The sequence below is a fragment of the Podarcis liolepis genome (assembly GCF_965112155.1).
Source record: "Podarcis liolepis genome assembly, chromosome: 14".
Taxonomy (NCBI): Eukaryota; Metazoa; Chordata; class Lepidosauria; order Squamata; family Lacertidae; genus Podarcis; species Podarcis liolepis.
In genome coordinates, this window is record NC_139569.1 from 33,931,884 (window position 1) to 33,946,666 (window position 14,783).

Sequence of the window (14,783 nt, forward strand, 5' to 3'; positions counted from 1 at the left end):
GGCCGGTTGTGACCTTTTGAAACACAAGAGCTGAGAAACAACGTGAACCACACATTTAATGTGCTCAACCAACTCTTGAGTTATTGTTTTAAAGGATTATCGGCACTTTCACCCCTTCAAGCCTCAGAAGCTTAGAAATATAAGAAACCTCAAAGGATTGATGGGGGGCGTTAAAAGCAGGGTTTGGGGGTTCTCTCTTAATGTTGTTTAAGATGATGAGAATAATATAGTATTTCCATAATACACTTGTCTAGGTTATTTCCTGCCAAGACACACAGCTCCTGTCAAGCTGGGGAGCAGGATGGGACTGGGAAAATTGATGGTTAGTACAGTACAAAGCAAAGGCAGTCTGAAGTCTGCTAAAAGGCACTCACAATTGTCTAATTAATCAGGCCTAGCATACAAGCCTAACCCAGAAGGTTTTATTTGGCAAGGAAAACCACTTGACCTATTAGGACTTACTGCTGTCCCCTTCTTCCATTTGGCCAGAGGCGGTGGATACGTTACGTAAACCTTCTCTCAGCCCAACACCCCTTGGGTACCAGCTTCACAGATAGGGAGTGGGGTTCATGTCCAACAACAAAGCAGAGGCAGTGTGACGTAGTGGTTACAGTGATCGACTAGGACTAGGAAGACCCAGGTCCAAATCCCCAGTCAGCCATGAAGCCAACTGGGTGACACTGGGCTAGTCACTACCTTATAATACTAATAATATGAATACTACCACTGATAATAGTAATAATTCCATTTTTTTGTACCCTGCCCATATGACTGGGTTGCCCCAGCCACTCTGGGCTGCTTCCAGAAACATAATAAACACAGAATTACAGAAACATAATAAATTACAGAAACATAATAAAAACTTCCCACTACAGGGCTGCCTTCAGATGTCTTCTAAAGGTTGTATAGTTGTTAATCTCCTTGACATCTGATGGGAGGTCATTCCACAGGGCAGGTTCCACTACTGAGAAGGCCTTCCTCTGCCTGGTTCCCTGTAACCTCACTTCTCGCAGCGAGGGAACCACCAGAAGGCCCTCAGAGCTGGACCTCAGCGTCCAGGCTGAATGAGAGGGGCGGAGAGGCTCCTTCAGGTATACAGAGCTGAGGCCATTTAGAGCTTTAAAGGTCAGAACCAACACTTTGATTTGTGCTCAGAAACATACTGGGAGCCAATGTAGGTCTTTCAAGATGGGTTTTATATGGCCGTGGCGGCCGCTCCCAGTCACTGATCTGGCAGCCGCATTTTGGATTATAACCCCATAACCTAAGAAGCATCTCATAAGGTTGTTGAGAAGATAAACGTGAAGTTGAGGAGTTAAACTGTGTGCGCCGCTCTGAGCTCCTTGGAGAAGAGGCAAGGTAAAAATGTAATACAGTGGTACCTCGGGTTACATACGCTTCAGGTTAGACTCTGCTAACCCAGAAATAGTACCTCGGGTTAAGAACTTTGCTTCAGGATGAGAACAGAAATCATGATCCGGCGGTGCGGCAGCAGCAAGAGGCCCCATTAGCTAAAGTGGTGCTTCAGGTTAAGAACAGTTTCAGGTTAAGAACGGACCTCCGGAATGAATTAAGTACTTAACCTGAGGTACCACTGTAAATAAATGCAGAACAAGAGATGGTGGCTTTGAATTTTGTTGTGTGTAAGGAAGACTGAGCAGGCCCACACTGACTGACAGTTACTGACAGCAGCGACAACCTCATATCTCCTCCTCAAAATGTCCCCCCAAAAAGACGAGCCTTGGCCAGACGCCTGAAGCTATAAAAAGGTGAGGCAAGATGCACCTCCATAGGGAGAGAGTTCCAGGGGAGGCTGGTGCCCATTGGGGCCGATCGCCCATGAGGCAGGCTGAAGCAGCTGCCTTGGGTGGCAGAATCCCATGGGGCAGCGCAGGGGTGATGGAGGGGAGGATGTGAATCTGCAAGAGAAGGGGTAGCAGACCGTACAGACTTCTGCCCCCTGCGGCAAAATGTGTAGATCCGGCACTGCCTCCAGATGCATCCGTAGCGACGCCCACTGGGAAGTGAACGAAATCTTGCATGGCTAATTGCATTTTGCTAATTGGCATGCTGGTTTATTGGGCTACTTCCAACCCTGCCTAAATGTTGCAAGACGCAGGCCGAGACACGTATAAACCAGGAAAGTGATTCAATTCACTTGAGGGAAAACAACGAAAATGCCAAGCCGATCCAACCCAGAACCTTGACTAAAACTTCAGCCTAGTCATTAAAACAAGATGCCCTCATCATGATGTAATGCTAATGAAGGGTATCCCTTTGGGATGTCTTTATTTGTTATGATTTTCCAACACAGAAGATGCAGCAGAATAGCATGTAGAACGATCATCCGATTTGATGCTTTTAGGCTTTTGCAATTCATTGCATGTAAATGACAAGGGAAAGATGGCTGTTTGGGCATTATTTTCTTCCCACAATTCTCCGGGGGGTGGGGAAAGGAAAAGGACACCAGTTCCACCCCCCACTCTCCTCACTAGGGATGCTGCAAAATTCCAATGGAAACAGGAGTAGAAATTGCCCCCATGTCCAGAACAAAAATTAATCCAGCAAATATGATCAGTTGTTGTCCCTTTCAGTCCACAAACAATCTGTTCACGGTGTTTTCTTTGCATTGACATGGATAGGGTAACATAATGATGTAATCTTGCCATGGCCAACAGCGGGACAAATAATGTAGCTTTTGGCAGAAGACTAAATGCAGTGGAACGAAAACAGCACTGAATCCAAAGACCACAAGGCGGGATGGAAAAACAATGCCTTATTACATCCTACTCTTCTTTTGGCTAAATTATTTGTACCCCGCCCATCTGACTGGGTTGCCCTAGCTGCTCTGGGCGGCTTCCCATTGCCACTCACCAGCTGAGATCATTACTAGAAAGAGCAGTAATAGATAGCTCTTCCAGAAATGCTTCCATCTGCAAGCAAAGCTGACCCGTTGCATCATCTGGGGCCAGTGGTCATCTGGTCTCCCGTCATCTGGGTGGCCATTCCAGCGGGTCACTATAAGATCAGTTATAGAGGCAGGAAACTTTTTCTGGCCTGCAGGTCAGCTTCTTATCTCTCCACCCTTGGGGGTGGGGTCACAATTTACAGGTGCCTGAGGGCACAGCCAAACTGAGCAAGATTTTCTAGAACAAGTATGAGTGGAGGGTTCAATCCTGCTGGCTGCAGGGAATGTGCTGGTGAAGCTGATGTCACCCAGCAGTGGACAGGTGGGCATGATTTATGGGAAATAGCTACATGGGCCAATTCGGGCCCAATATTGACCTATGGTGTGTACAGGTTTACCACCCCTGCTCTAATAACTGATACCAGTATTTGCTTGCTTTCCTCTTCCCTCCTAGTTCCCTCTTCTTGAGAGCCAGTGTGGTGTAGTGGTTAAGAGCGATAGACTCGTAATCTGGGGAACCGGGTTCGCGTCTCCGCTCCTCCACATGCAGCTGCTGGGTGACCTTGGGCTAGTCACTTCTCTGAAGTCTCTCAGCCTCACACACCTCACAGAGTGTTTGTTGTGGGGGAGGAAGGGAAAGGAGAATGTTAGCCGCTTTGAGACTCCTTCGGGTAGTGATAAAGCGGGATATCAAATCCAAACTCTTCTTCTTTTTTCATCACGCCTGTCAGAAATCTGAAGGTTTTTGGTGCTTTTTAGCATTACGATCAGCTGCCCTAACAGATATCCCCAACTGTGTTTGCTTTCTGTGTCTATATGCAGTATTGCAACAGCTTGGCCCTACAATAGAACTTGTGGGATATAGATGCCGTGCCCCACCCTCAGAACTTGATTCAACTGACCTGGAAAAAAAGAAGTAAGTAGCACTAGAGACATTTCCTAATATTTTAAAGCTAACAAGTTCCACACATTTCTGAGAACATTTTCTCCTCCCTTCATCAAGGAAGTCTAGGTAAATTGAAAGAGACAAACTGCAAAGCTTGTGGGAAAAGCCACTTGATCTACCAAGTTTCATTGGCAAAAGATCGCCCAGTTCAGGGAGCCTCTGAAATAGGATACAGATTTATATAAAAACAAAAATAAACTTGAGAAGTTTTCAGCTTTAAAAGCACCAAGTCACTTAGTTGACTAGGAGCTTTAAACTTTTAAAAACAACGCACGCACCCCCCCAAATCGCTAAGTTATGCAGTTCCATCTTTTCCAGTTAAATTCAAGGCGGCATGACTTGTTTAAAGGCTTGCTTTAGCACCACTATTAGCATATTCATGCATACACATTAGGTATACCAGTCAAGTAGCAAAACACTTCCCAAGTGATCTGCTAAGGGAGAACACCAAGGCATGGATTACGAATCCAGCCTAGCTCCAAGCGCCCAAAATACAGCAGTGCTCTATTTTGAAAACTGTTAGGTTGCATACATGCCATACATCTGAAGTGCATCCCCACCCCACCCCAAAAAAGGAATCCTGGAAACCGTAGTTTACGTCTCACAGAGCTACAATTCCCAGCACCCTTAAGAAATCACATTTCTCCATTATTCTTTTTTTTGGGGGGAGGGTCTTTAAATGTCTGGTATGCATGCCGTATTAATCAATACGACTAGGTAAATAGACTAAATTTTAAAAAAACCATTTGGTTTGCATCAAGTAGACTAATTTAAAATGCGTGCTTTTCCATTTCAGATATAGATTCATACCCTTCCCTCGCCCTAGCTCCCCTAGGGCTCAAAAACTTAATTAGAACACCAAAAAAACCACCAGCCACCCGTTTTTCTCGCAATTGGTGGGATGTTCAGACACTTGCAGTTTGTTTATTCTTGTTCTTTCTTCCACCCACCCCCCAAATCCCACGCCATCGTCAACTATTATTGATGCAATATGGGCGCACATTCAAGAATTATCTACAGCTTGTTAGACAGTGAGCGAATAAGTTCAAATATTTGAATGGGAAGGCACATGGGTTGATTTGTTTGCTGTATGTGCACACGTCTGGAAGCTACATTTGGCAATACGGAATTGGTCGGAGAGCACCATTCTCTGCTGTATTGTAGACCAGCAGCCTTCATAATCAGTGTTCTGCAGAATCAAAAAATCAAATGCAGTTTCGAAAGGTTCAGCCTGCCACCTTGGATAAAAATGGGGCCCAGCCAGCACACTGGAACAAAATGCATTCTATATGACACTGTTTCAGGGTAGGCCCAATGTCTGTACACAAGTTTCATGCCCCCAGTTTTAATCATCCACTAAAATGGTTCTGGCCCAGAGGAAAGCTTTCATTCTGCCAACTAAAAGGGCTTTTGTAGAGAGGAATGTCCCCTCAAGGCAACTTACAGCACTGTACTACAAACTGAAGCAAATACAAATAAATGACGTAAAGTAAACCCCACATAAAGTTGCCCTGCAAAACCTAGGGGCCCACTGTTATCCCAATCTTATAGTCTAGCAAAACATCCGCCATTATGGTGGGTTAAGCTTTCGTTTGACTTTCATTTGCACGGACTTCTGGAGAGTATAGTTTGCAGGCAGGCATATTGCAAGGATAGCCAAAGCAGTGCCCTCCAGAAGATACTGGACTACAACTCCCATCGTTCCTGACCACTGGCCATGTGAGGTGGGGCTTATGGGAGTTGGAGTCCAACATCACCTGGAGGGCACCATGTTGACTATCATTGGTGTAGCCCATCAAGGTTGACCCAATGATGCCCCTGCCAAGATGGCATTTGCCTAAGGGGCTTCATAGGCAATATATTTGGGGATATATACCATCATCATTTCATGCTGCCTACCTTTAACTCTGGGATTATGGTAATCATATATTTAATCTTGCTGGTTTTAAGGACACATACCCACACACCCAAAAGCTAGTTAAATAAAAAAGGTGATTTCCCGCCAAGCGTACTTTGGGCTTTCACCGAGTTCCCTTTGCCTTTTGTAACTTCCCCTTGCTAATGCAAGACAAGTCTGCAAAGTAGACCTGACACCAGTAGCTTCCTGCTGTACCTTTGGATCCATTCTGAGGAAGTTGTGTGGGCCTCTGCTGCTGAACGTTGACCTTTTAATCGTCTTGCTGTGGTGAAAGTGGTAATAGTCTTCCAGGCTGCCAATCTGCAATGAGCAATATAGAGAACAGGTGTCAGGACAGGAGGCAATGAGGACCATAAGGAACAGCTGCCATGTTCTTTCACAGCACACTAGAACCAGGAAGGAATGCAATTCAGTTCGGGCAGGAAAAGTTTCAACAAGCAACCAAAGATGCTCATTTCGCACAGCTAAACCTCTTACGCATTTGGTCGCCAGGAGGCATTCAAACAGCCTCTGCAGAGGTCAGACCAAGTGTCCATCTCTTCTTCCACCAGTGGCCAACTAGATACCACTAGGAAGCTCACAGGCAGAACAAGGTGAAGACAGCCCTTGCCAGCAGCTTACCCTCCAGAAAAGAGAATTCAGAGTTCAAGTGGGACCTTCAAAACATTGCAGGATGGGAAGCTCCTGTTCAGGGTATCAACTTTCCAAGCTCGGCTCCAGGAGACTCCATTCCATTCCCATTCCAACTCCATCTACCTCTCCCACCAATAGTCCATCAGCATTCCAAGGCCACTCAACAAGAACAATCCTTATTGGCTGCTTTTGCATTTTCCACACCTTTCAGTTTTCGCCTCTGAATTCTGCAAAACAATATCTCCCCCTTTTCTATGTGGATGGCCTCATTTTGGCTACATAAGGATTAGGTAATTTTAACTAGCCACATTTTAGTGTTACATGCACACCTCAAACTGTGGTTAACGTTAGCTACAGTTTATTGAAACAAGCCAGCTTCACAACTACAGCGGACTTTTTTCAAGCAGAACAGAATTAACATTAACCAGAGTTTGTCACGTGTAATTAATTAAACATCACACCCCGCCTTGCAGTCATGCCAAGGAGGAAGGAGGCAGAGTAGGCATGGTTTATCATCATATCAAAATGTGGGCAGTATCAAAGATGGGAGCAAAGGGATCTGGCTGAGCCCTGGTTCACTAAGGGCTCCTCCACACTTCCACCGCTACTTTCCCTAGGGGGAAAACCCACGTTTTAGTGCTGAATCGGAACAAATGGCAATCAAGTTTTCCGTGGATCATCATTTGTTCTGATTTAGCACCTGAATCTCAGGTTTATCGGGGGGGGGGGATGGCATGGTGTGGCAAAGTCAGAACCACTCAGATCCATGCCTAGAAAGCATGGGGAAACTGCTCAGAAAAATACCGTAACCAGACCCATGCTTTCTAAGCTCAGGACAAAAGCAAAAGTGTGCACAAGCCCTAAATCAGACCATTGTTTCACCTGGCTTGCTTTTGTTGGCACGGACTGGCATCTCTCTCCAAGGTTTCAGACTAAGGTATTGGAGAAGCTAGAGGGCTTCTGCATGCAACCTGGGGCATTCTGTATGCAAAGCACTGAGCTACACCTCTTCCAGAGCAGAATCTCAGTTGCATGACCCATCTGTCTCCACTTCTGGTTAAAGGCATATGTGAATGAGCTCAGGGTCTCTTATCTCCTGCTCACCATATGGGCCAAAGATAAAATGTGAAAACTGCACTTCCGAAATGCATACGGCCTCCCCTCCACCCGCCTTAATAGCAACAGAATGTGCCTGGTCCAAAACAGCCTCCAGAGTTCTTGGAACCAAAATCCTCAGGAAACCATCTGCCCTTCACAGGTGCACACACGTCATGCAGGCGAAGAGCCGTGCGGCTGTGCCAGGGCAGCAGCGCCTGCTGCACTTATTCTGACAAAATGTACAATGAAGTGCAGCATCTGGTGATGCTGCCAAGACGATGCTCAAGGTCTCCAGATACAGGCAGCTGCAAAAGTGACGGCTGCGATTTCCCTGCAAATGTCTCCTGGCGGGGAAACTTTGGCCCTCCAGGTGCTGTTATCCTGGCTAGCACGGCCAATGGCTAGGAGTGATGGGATTTGTAGTCCAGCAACAACTGGAGAGTCCCAGGTTCCCCCGCCTTGGTTTAAGAGAATTAGTCTGCAATCCTATTCCAATCAGCTGGGAGCAAACCCCACTGAATTCAATAGGACCTACTTCTGAGTAGCCATGGTTGGGACTGTGCTGTCAATCACAAATTTAACTCAATGGGGAGAAAACCACTGGCACATGTCAGAATCAAGCCAAATACAGCCTCTTCCTTAAAAAATAAGAATCAAGTTGTTATGAGCCATCTTTCCTAGAGCTATCACTTGATTAAAGCCGTATTTGATGAATTCACTAAAGTGCCTATGATTAATTCTGCTTAAATCTGTATTGGAAGAAATAAACCAATACTGTAGTGCAGAAGAAGAGGAAAATACTTATTTTTCTATACTTATTTTTAGATATGCATGCATGTTGCAACAGGCTCCATTTCAGAAGACTGGCACCAACATTACAGTCTTTTCAGCGCCAAGGTAAGGCTTCCTTGTTTGCTCAGGCATGTTAAATCTTCATTTATATTGGCTTGGTTTGTACATCACGCAAAGCCAAACAGTGGCTTAGTGGGACATACAGAAGTATGCAGGCTCCCCAAGAGGAGCAAGGTTACAGCTTATGGTTAGTGAGGAAAGGGCTTAGCCGCAAGCCCTGGTTCAGAAAACAGGCTAAACCATGGGTAGGCAAACAAAGGCCGGGGGGCCAGATCCGGCCCAATCGCCTTCTAAATCCAGCCCGCGTACGGTCCATGAATCAGCGTGTTTTTACATGAGTAGAATGTGTCCTTTTATTTAAAATGCATCTCTTGGTTATTTGTGGGGCATAGGAATTTGTTCATCCCCCCCCCTCAAAATATAGTCTGCCCCCCCCCCAAGGTCTGAGGGACAGTGGACCGGCCCCCTGCTGAAAAAGTTTGCTGACCCCTGTGCTAAACCAAACCTTGGCTTAGCTCAGCACAGCAGCCTGTACACTCCCACAGACCCCCTAAGTCAAAGATGGGAACCTCTGGGGTGGGGTGCAGGACATGGCCCTCCAGGACTCTCTAGGAGCCCCTTAGGGCTCTCCCCAAGGTACACCCTCCATGCACCCTGCTTCACATCCTCCTTGCGTGTTTTTGCCTGGCTGGAATGTGCCCCAGAAATGTTTGGGAAGCACGGACCCAGATGTTGCAATATTAGGCAACTAATGAATTATAAATTATAAATAATGAGAATTAAAATAAAATAAATAACCTTCAATGCATAATGTATATTTTACTGCGTGAATTGCTTCTCCAAGAACAATGCTATTTTGACTGGTTTTTTTGTGACCGTATACATTTCTTTATAAGGTCGACAGTGGTTGAAATGCGCAAGTTTTGAGGTTTATGCCGTTGACTCTAATATAACATTGTCTCCTGCCTGTGTTGGATATTTGTAATTTTTTTCTGTTAATGACAGAGGGATCTTTTTTGTCTATAAAAAAATAAGAAAGAGTCAACGTATGATGTTTTGAACATATGGTGTGGATACTTAAATATTTACAGTAAAAGAGAAACTACCACTTTCTGAAGCAGCCTGTTTCTTACATTGGTATATCCAGTGCTTTTTTTCTTGGGGGACGCATACCCCTAAACTTTTTGTGAATCTTTGTACTTTTGTATTGTACTTCGTATTTCTTTTTCCCCGATCTGAACTATAAAATGGTGATTTTCTTGAGTCCTAATGAGAGTACCCCTAAACATTTTTTAAGAAAAAAGCACTGCATATATCCAATTGCTCTACTAAACATTGCAGCTCTAATCTTTTCACAACTCCAAAAAGGGAAATGAGGCAAATCAGACTGAAAGCTGTTCTATTTTCATAAGAGACATTGTTCGCACCAGAATTATCCATCTCTTGGTTTGTTTTATTATTATTTTGCTACAGAGCAACCAGAAGGCTTCTGGCCCATGTAAAGTATGGTGTTCCTCTTTTAAGAAACCACATAAATATCAGAGACACCGGCCCAGATAGAAGACAATTCATATGTGCCAAGAACCATCACTATATAGTTTCAGAAGCAAGTTTTGCTCTTGCTTAGACTTGGCTTCTCCTCTCTGGAAAGTGGAGATTATAAATAAGAAACATCTATATTTAACCAGGAGGATAGGAAGCAATAAAAACCAAAATTAAAAAAGAGGTTTAGGAAAAACAAAGTGTACCAGTAACTTCAGATGGATCTATGAAGTTGCCTTACACCACATCAATCTTATAATCCATCCACCTAAGTCTTAACAATTCCAACCAGCAGTAAATTTCCAAAATCCCAGGCAGATTATGTTCAGCAACACTTCCACCCATCCAAAAGATGAACAATGGTTACAGAGGATGTGCTCCAAATGACTTGCCGAACTCATGGAGTCCTTTTCAGTGGCATCTATTTGGAGGGCATATCATTGTGCACTGACTTAAGTCCATTTGTATGGCATATACTTCTGCTGCAGGTCAAAACCAGGCCCCTTCTGCTGATCCAAACACCTGAAGGGGGTCAGTTGGGGAGGAGGTGGTCTTCCAGGTATCTGGGTCCGGAAGAAGAAGAGGAGTGGGTGGTGCGCAGGAACAAGGTGAGCCAAAACGGGACATCAGGGAATAGAATCAGAAGCCGGGGTGGCTTCTGTCAATCCAGGATGCCCCACTTAAAACAGGGCAGTTGGGCTGTTATGCTTAAGTTCTGCTTGTGGTTTTCCCAAAGGCATCTCATCGGCCACTGTGAGTACAGAATGCTAGACTAGATGCGCCACTGGCCTGATCTATTACCTACGTCAGGGGTCTGCAACCTTTAAGACAAAAAGAGCCACTTGGATCCGTTTCCGAAGGGAAAAAAAACTGGGAGCCGCAAAACTCGTCATTATAAAAATAACTTTTTTGTCACTTTTTTTAATTATTTCTTTGTTTGACCCCTCAGAATTACTCTTCCTCATAGAAATAAACATTAACAAGTTACCTTTTTGTGTGTGTGTGTGTTCTTCACTCCCCTTCAAAACAGTGACCAGCGTACATGCCCCCTTTCAATGCAGTGACCAGCATACATGCCCCTTACAATGTAGCAGACGGGAAGGTAACGTCGGGACGGTGCGTGACTAACGCACGCACCACCCCCATGTGACGTCACAGCCAGTACAGCACCCGCCACAGTGGGGAGTGTCGGGGTGCACAATGCGCCTCCTCCCCTCGCTAGTATCCGCCCCGGAGCCGCGGCAAAGGTGTAAAAGAGCCACATGTGGCTCCGGAGCCGCGGGTTGCTGACCCCTGACCTACGACATCTAGGAGAGAATACCAGGGTCTACAGGAGGTGATCTAACTGAGGAACATTCACACAAGGAGCAACTGATCTAGTGGTTTTTAAGTAAATGGCAGGTGCACATGCATACACAGAGAGAGAGAGAGAGAGAGAGAGTGAGAGAGAACCTTGGACTGGGCCTTGGGTGCGAGTGCAAGTGAGCTTAACCCTTTGCCCTTGTTACGATGGCTGCGGCAAGGATCAGGTACTAAATGATAAGGAAAGTCCTCTCCCCAAGACCCTGGAAAGCTGCTGCCAGTCAGAGCAGACACCACTGAGCCTAATCAACAAGTAACATGACCTAGTTTAAGTCCGCATCCTATGCTCTTTCCTACACCTACTGGGAAACCCCAGTCATTGCGACAGAACTTGCAACTCTAAAGCCTCTCTCCAACTTGCCAGCTTTGTACGTCACAACTGGGTTTCCAGTAGCCTTCGCCCTTCCCAACATGTCTCTGCATGTTTCCCAGCACCACTTCTATTGCAATGACGTTTTGGTGGACTGCCATTTCAGCCACGTGCAGCAGCTGTGACTGGCATAACTTGTTTATGCCTTGCACCAACTTAGCACCATGTTTTGTGAAGCTACGATAAATCTGTGCATTTCTGTTAGCAAGATTTTGCCAGGTCGTTTTGTTTACTCCTGCCTTTGCTATCATCAGCTACATGTTTTTATCACCCTCTTTCGATTATGCCATAGATCAGAGGGGCCTAACCTCTTGGGCCCAAGAATTGTGCTGAATCCTCTAATGGCTGCATACTATTCAAACCACAAGCTTGCCACATGGGCACACAGAGACTACCTTACCCTATCATCCCCACTCAGATCTAGAGTTCTAGCATGGATGGGGGCAGTGGGACTTATGGAAAGCCTTTCAAGGTCCACCCCACCCCACCCCACCCTTTCAAACTTCTCAGGAATAGAAAAAAATAACCCCAAGCCCCAGAAGCAGATCAGAGGGACAAAAAAAAAAACCTTTTAAGGGCTCTCTTCCCAGCCCAGCACCGCCATCACCTCACCTTTTACCAGTGGCAAAATTGACACTGAAAGGGGGACCTCTAACCCTCTTTTCACTAGCCAGTGTGGTGTAGTGGTTGAGAGCGGTAGACTCCTAATTTGGGGAACCGGGTTCGCGTCTCCGCTCCTCCACATGCAGCTGCTGGGTGACCTTGGGCTAGCCACACTTCTCTGAAGTCTCTCAGCCCCACTCACCTCACAGAGTGTTTGTTGTGGGGGAGGAAGGGAAAGGAGAATGTTAGCCGCTTTGAGACTCCTGAAGGGGAGCGAAAGGCGGGATATCAAATCCAAACTCCTCTTCTTTGCAAACAGATTAAAGCAACCCAGAAACAAGGTGCTCTGATTTGGTCAGATGTTTCTGGAGCTGCGGCAGCAGGAGGCCCCATTAGCTAAAGTGGTGCTTCAGGTTAAGAACAGTTTCAGGTTAAGAACGGACCTCTGGAACGAATTAAGTACTTAACCAGAGGTACCTCAGGTTACAAATGCTTCGGGTTACAAACTCCGCGAACCTGGAAGTAATTGCTCCAGGTTGCAAACTTTGCCCCAGGATGAGAACGGAAAGCCCCATTAGCAAAAGCGTGCCTCAGGTTAAGAACGGTTTGAGGTTAAGAATGAACCTCTGGAGCAATTAAGTTCGTAACCCAAGGTACCATTGTATAAAATTATTATTATTATCGATGCATTGATCCACATGTCATCTTTCAGCTAGATCTACCGTTTTCTATGCACATACGTGGGCAAATGATATGGAGTGCTCCCTTACCTTCTTTTGGAGTGACTTAAGCTGTGTCTTCCACTGTACATAACAGAACTTGCACATCATTTTCTTAAAACTGAAGCCTCTGTGTTTTCAGTGTTCTGAAATGCTTAGTTTTGGAACTCAGGGTGGCTAAAAAGGTCCCCTTTCACACTGATGGGATGGCTCTAGGATGCTGGATACACAGACCCCGCTGCACAAATAGTAACAGGACTTTGATGCCCCCCTCCCCTCACAACCTTGGACCATTACACAACTGGGCTCGCCATCCCGATACAGATATTACAGTTTGCGTGTGCACGTGCAAGCTGCATTAAATATCTGACCAAACTACGTCAGATGTTTGCAATTCAAATGCATGTCTCTCCAGCATCCATCTCCAATCCCCATTGCTGGGTAGTCATTTTTTCCCTTTCCTGCAGTATTCTCCCCCTCCCCCCTGCTGTTAAGAGTTTACATTTTCCAGTCTTTATTATGTTCATTTAGTTCTAACCTCTAAATCTATTACTAATCTGCAACCCCTGGGGTCTTCATTTTTAGTATAAATTAAATTCATAAACAAGCAAGGCAAAGGAAGCACTCACATTCCCCGCCACCCGCGAAGAGCTACGCAGTCCCCTGTGTTTGTCATTTGTAAAATCTAAACGCAAGGTTTGAAATGCACCACTAGTGAAAGAGCAGAGGAAAACAAGCAGCTGTTGGGGCAGAAGAGGGAAAGGAATTCAAGGCCAAAACCAAAAAGCAAAAGAAAGAAAAGAGAAACCAAGTTAAGCTATGGAAATACAGTTTCCTTCAGGCAAAGGATGTCTTCTCTTGGCCTAGTGAGCAGGCGAAATCTTCCAAGGAAGATTTCTTGCCGGTCCAGGAAGACGTATCTGGGAAGTTATCCCAGTTTGAATGGCAAGATTCACTTCCAAAATCTGTCTAGGAAGCTTCTTGCTTGATTTCCTCTGGAATGTCCCCTTATCTTACAATCAGGTATGGGAAACCGTGGGCCCGAATGCGGCCCTTCAGGCCTCTCTCTGTGGCCCTTGAAATTTTTCTGGCCACATCCTTCATTGGCTCTGATTTGCACTCTTTTCAAGTGCTTTTACCTGGCTGATATGTGCCCCAGAATGTTGATAATGGCTCTGGCTTGTCTGGATGCTCAGCAAAGAGCTAGGATGGTGTAGTGGTTAGAGCGCTGGACTAGGCCCTGATCTGGGAGACTAAAGTTCCAATCTCTGCTTAGCCATGGAACTCATGGTGTGATCTTGGACCTCTCCTGTCTGTTCCCTGCTCAGATATTAAATAACAAGCTGTCCTATACCTAGTCAAATTATTTGTCTCTGTAGTTCACTGTTGTCTGCTCCACAGCAGCTCTCTAGCAGACCCTCCAAGTGTCTCTATTATACAGGGATGGTACCAGATTTACAGAAGCTATCCCAGTTTTTTATCTGATCCTGGAATATCCCGCTTTTCCTTTAGGACGCCCCTATTTTCATTGGAGAAATGTTGGAGGGTATGGAGTTATCTGACCCCCAAGCCATCTGAAGGCAGCCTTGTATAAGGAAGTTTTTAAAAAAATGTTTCATGTTTTATTACCCTTTTATTTTGCTGGAAGCCACCCAGAGTGGCTGAGGCAACCCAGTCAGATGGGTGGGGTATAAGCAGTAAAATTATTATTATGATGATGGAATAGGACATCTCTATTTTCATCAGAGAAATGTTGGAGGGCATGCTCTAGTGTTTCAGATACAGTGGAACCTCAGTTTTCGAACGTCTCGACTGCTGAATGTTTCAGAAGC

The 14,783-nt window shown here is 45.5% G+C and overlaps 1 protein-coding gene and 2 long non-coding RNA genes across 7 annotated transcripts in view; 1 reads left to right on the plus strand and 2 right to left on the minus strand.

Annotated features, from left to right (window-relative positions):
* The window catches only part of PCSK6 (proprotein convertase subtilisin/kexin type 6), a 109,772-nt gene that overhangs the window by 72,132 nt on the left and 22,857 nt on the right, over positions 1 to 14,783 (minus strand). For all 4 annotated transcript variants that reach the window (XR_014519049.1, XM_083475030.1, XM_083475031.1 and 1 more), the window contains exon 2: positions 5,968 to 6,072. Coding sequence is in view for 3 of the 4 variants with exons in the window: in XM_083475029.1 (XP_083331155.1) it covers positions 5,968 to 6,072 (105 nt within the window). In the remaining variant the exon portion in view is untranslated. The remainder of the gene's footprint in view (positions 1 to 5,967; positions 6,073 to 14,783) is intronic.
* Positions 1,369 to 10,702, plus strand: LOC310693353. 2 transcript variants are annotated; one of them, XR_014519118.1, is made up of 4 exons: positions 1,369 to 1,769; positions 3,731 to 3,824; positions 8,329 to 8,400; positions 10,634 to 10,702. It is a non-coding gene; the product is annotated as an uncharacterized lncRNA (long non-coding RNA). The 2 variants fall into 2 exon arrangements; XR_014519119.1 differs by lacking the exon at positions 1,369 to 1,769 and having other exon boundaries at positions 3,382 to 3,824.
* Positions 9,556 to 11,863, minus strand: LOC310693355. Its single transcript, XR_014519121.1, has 2 exons — positions 11,196 to 11,863; positions 9,556 to 10,698 (listed from the first exon to the last, which is right to left on the minus strand). It is a non-coding gene; the product is annotated as an uncharacterized lncRNA (long non-coding RNA).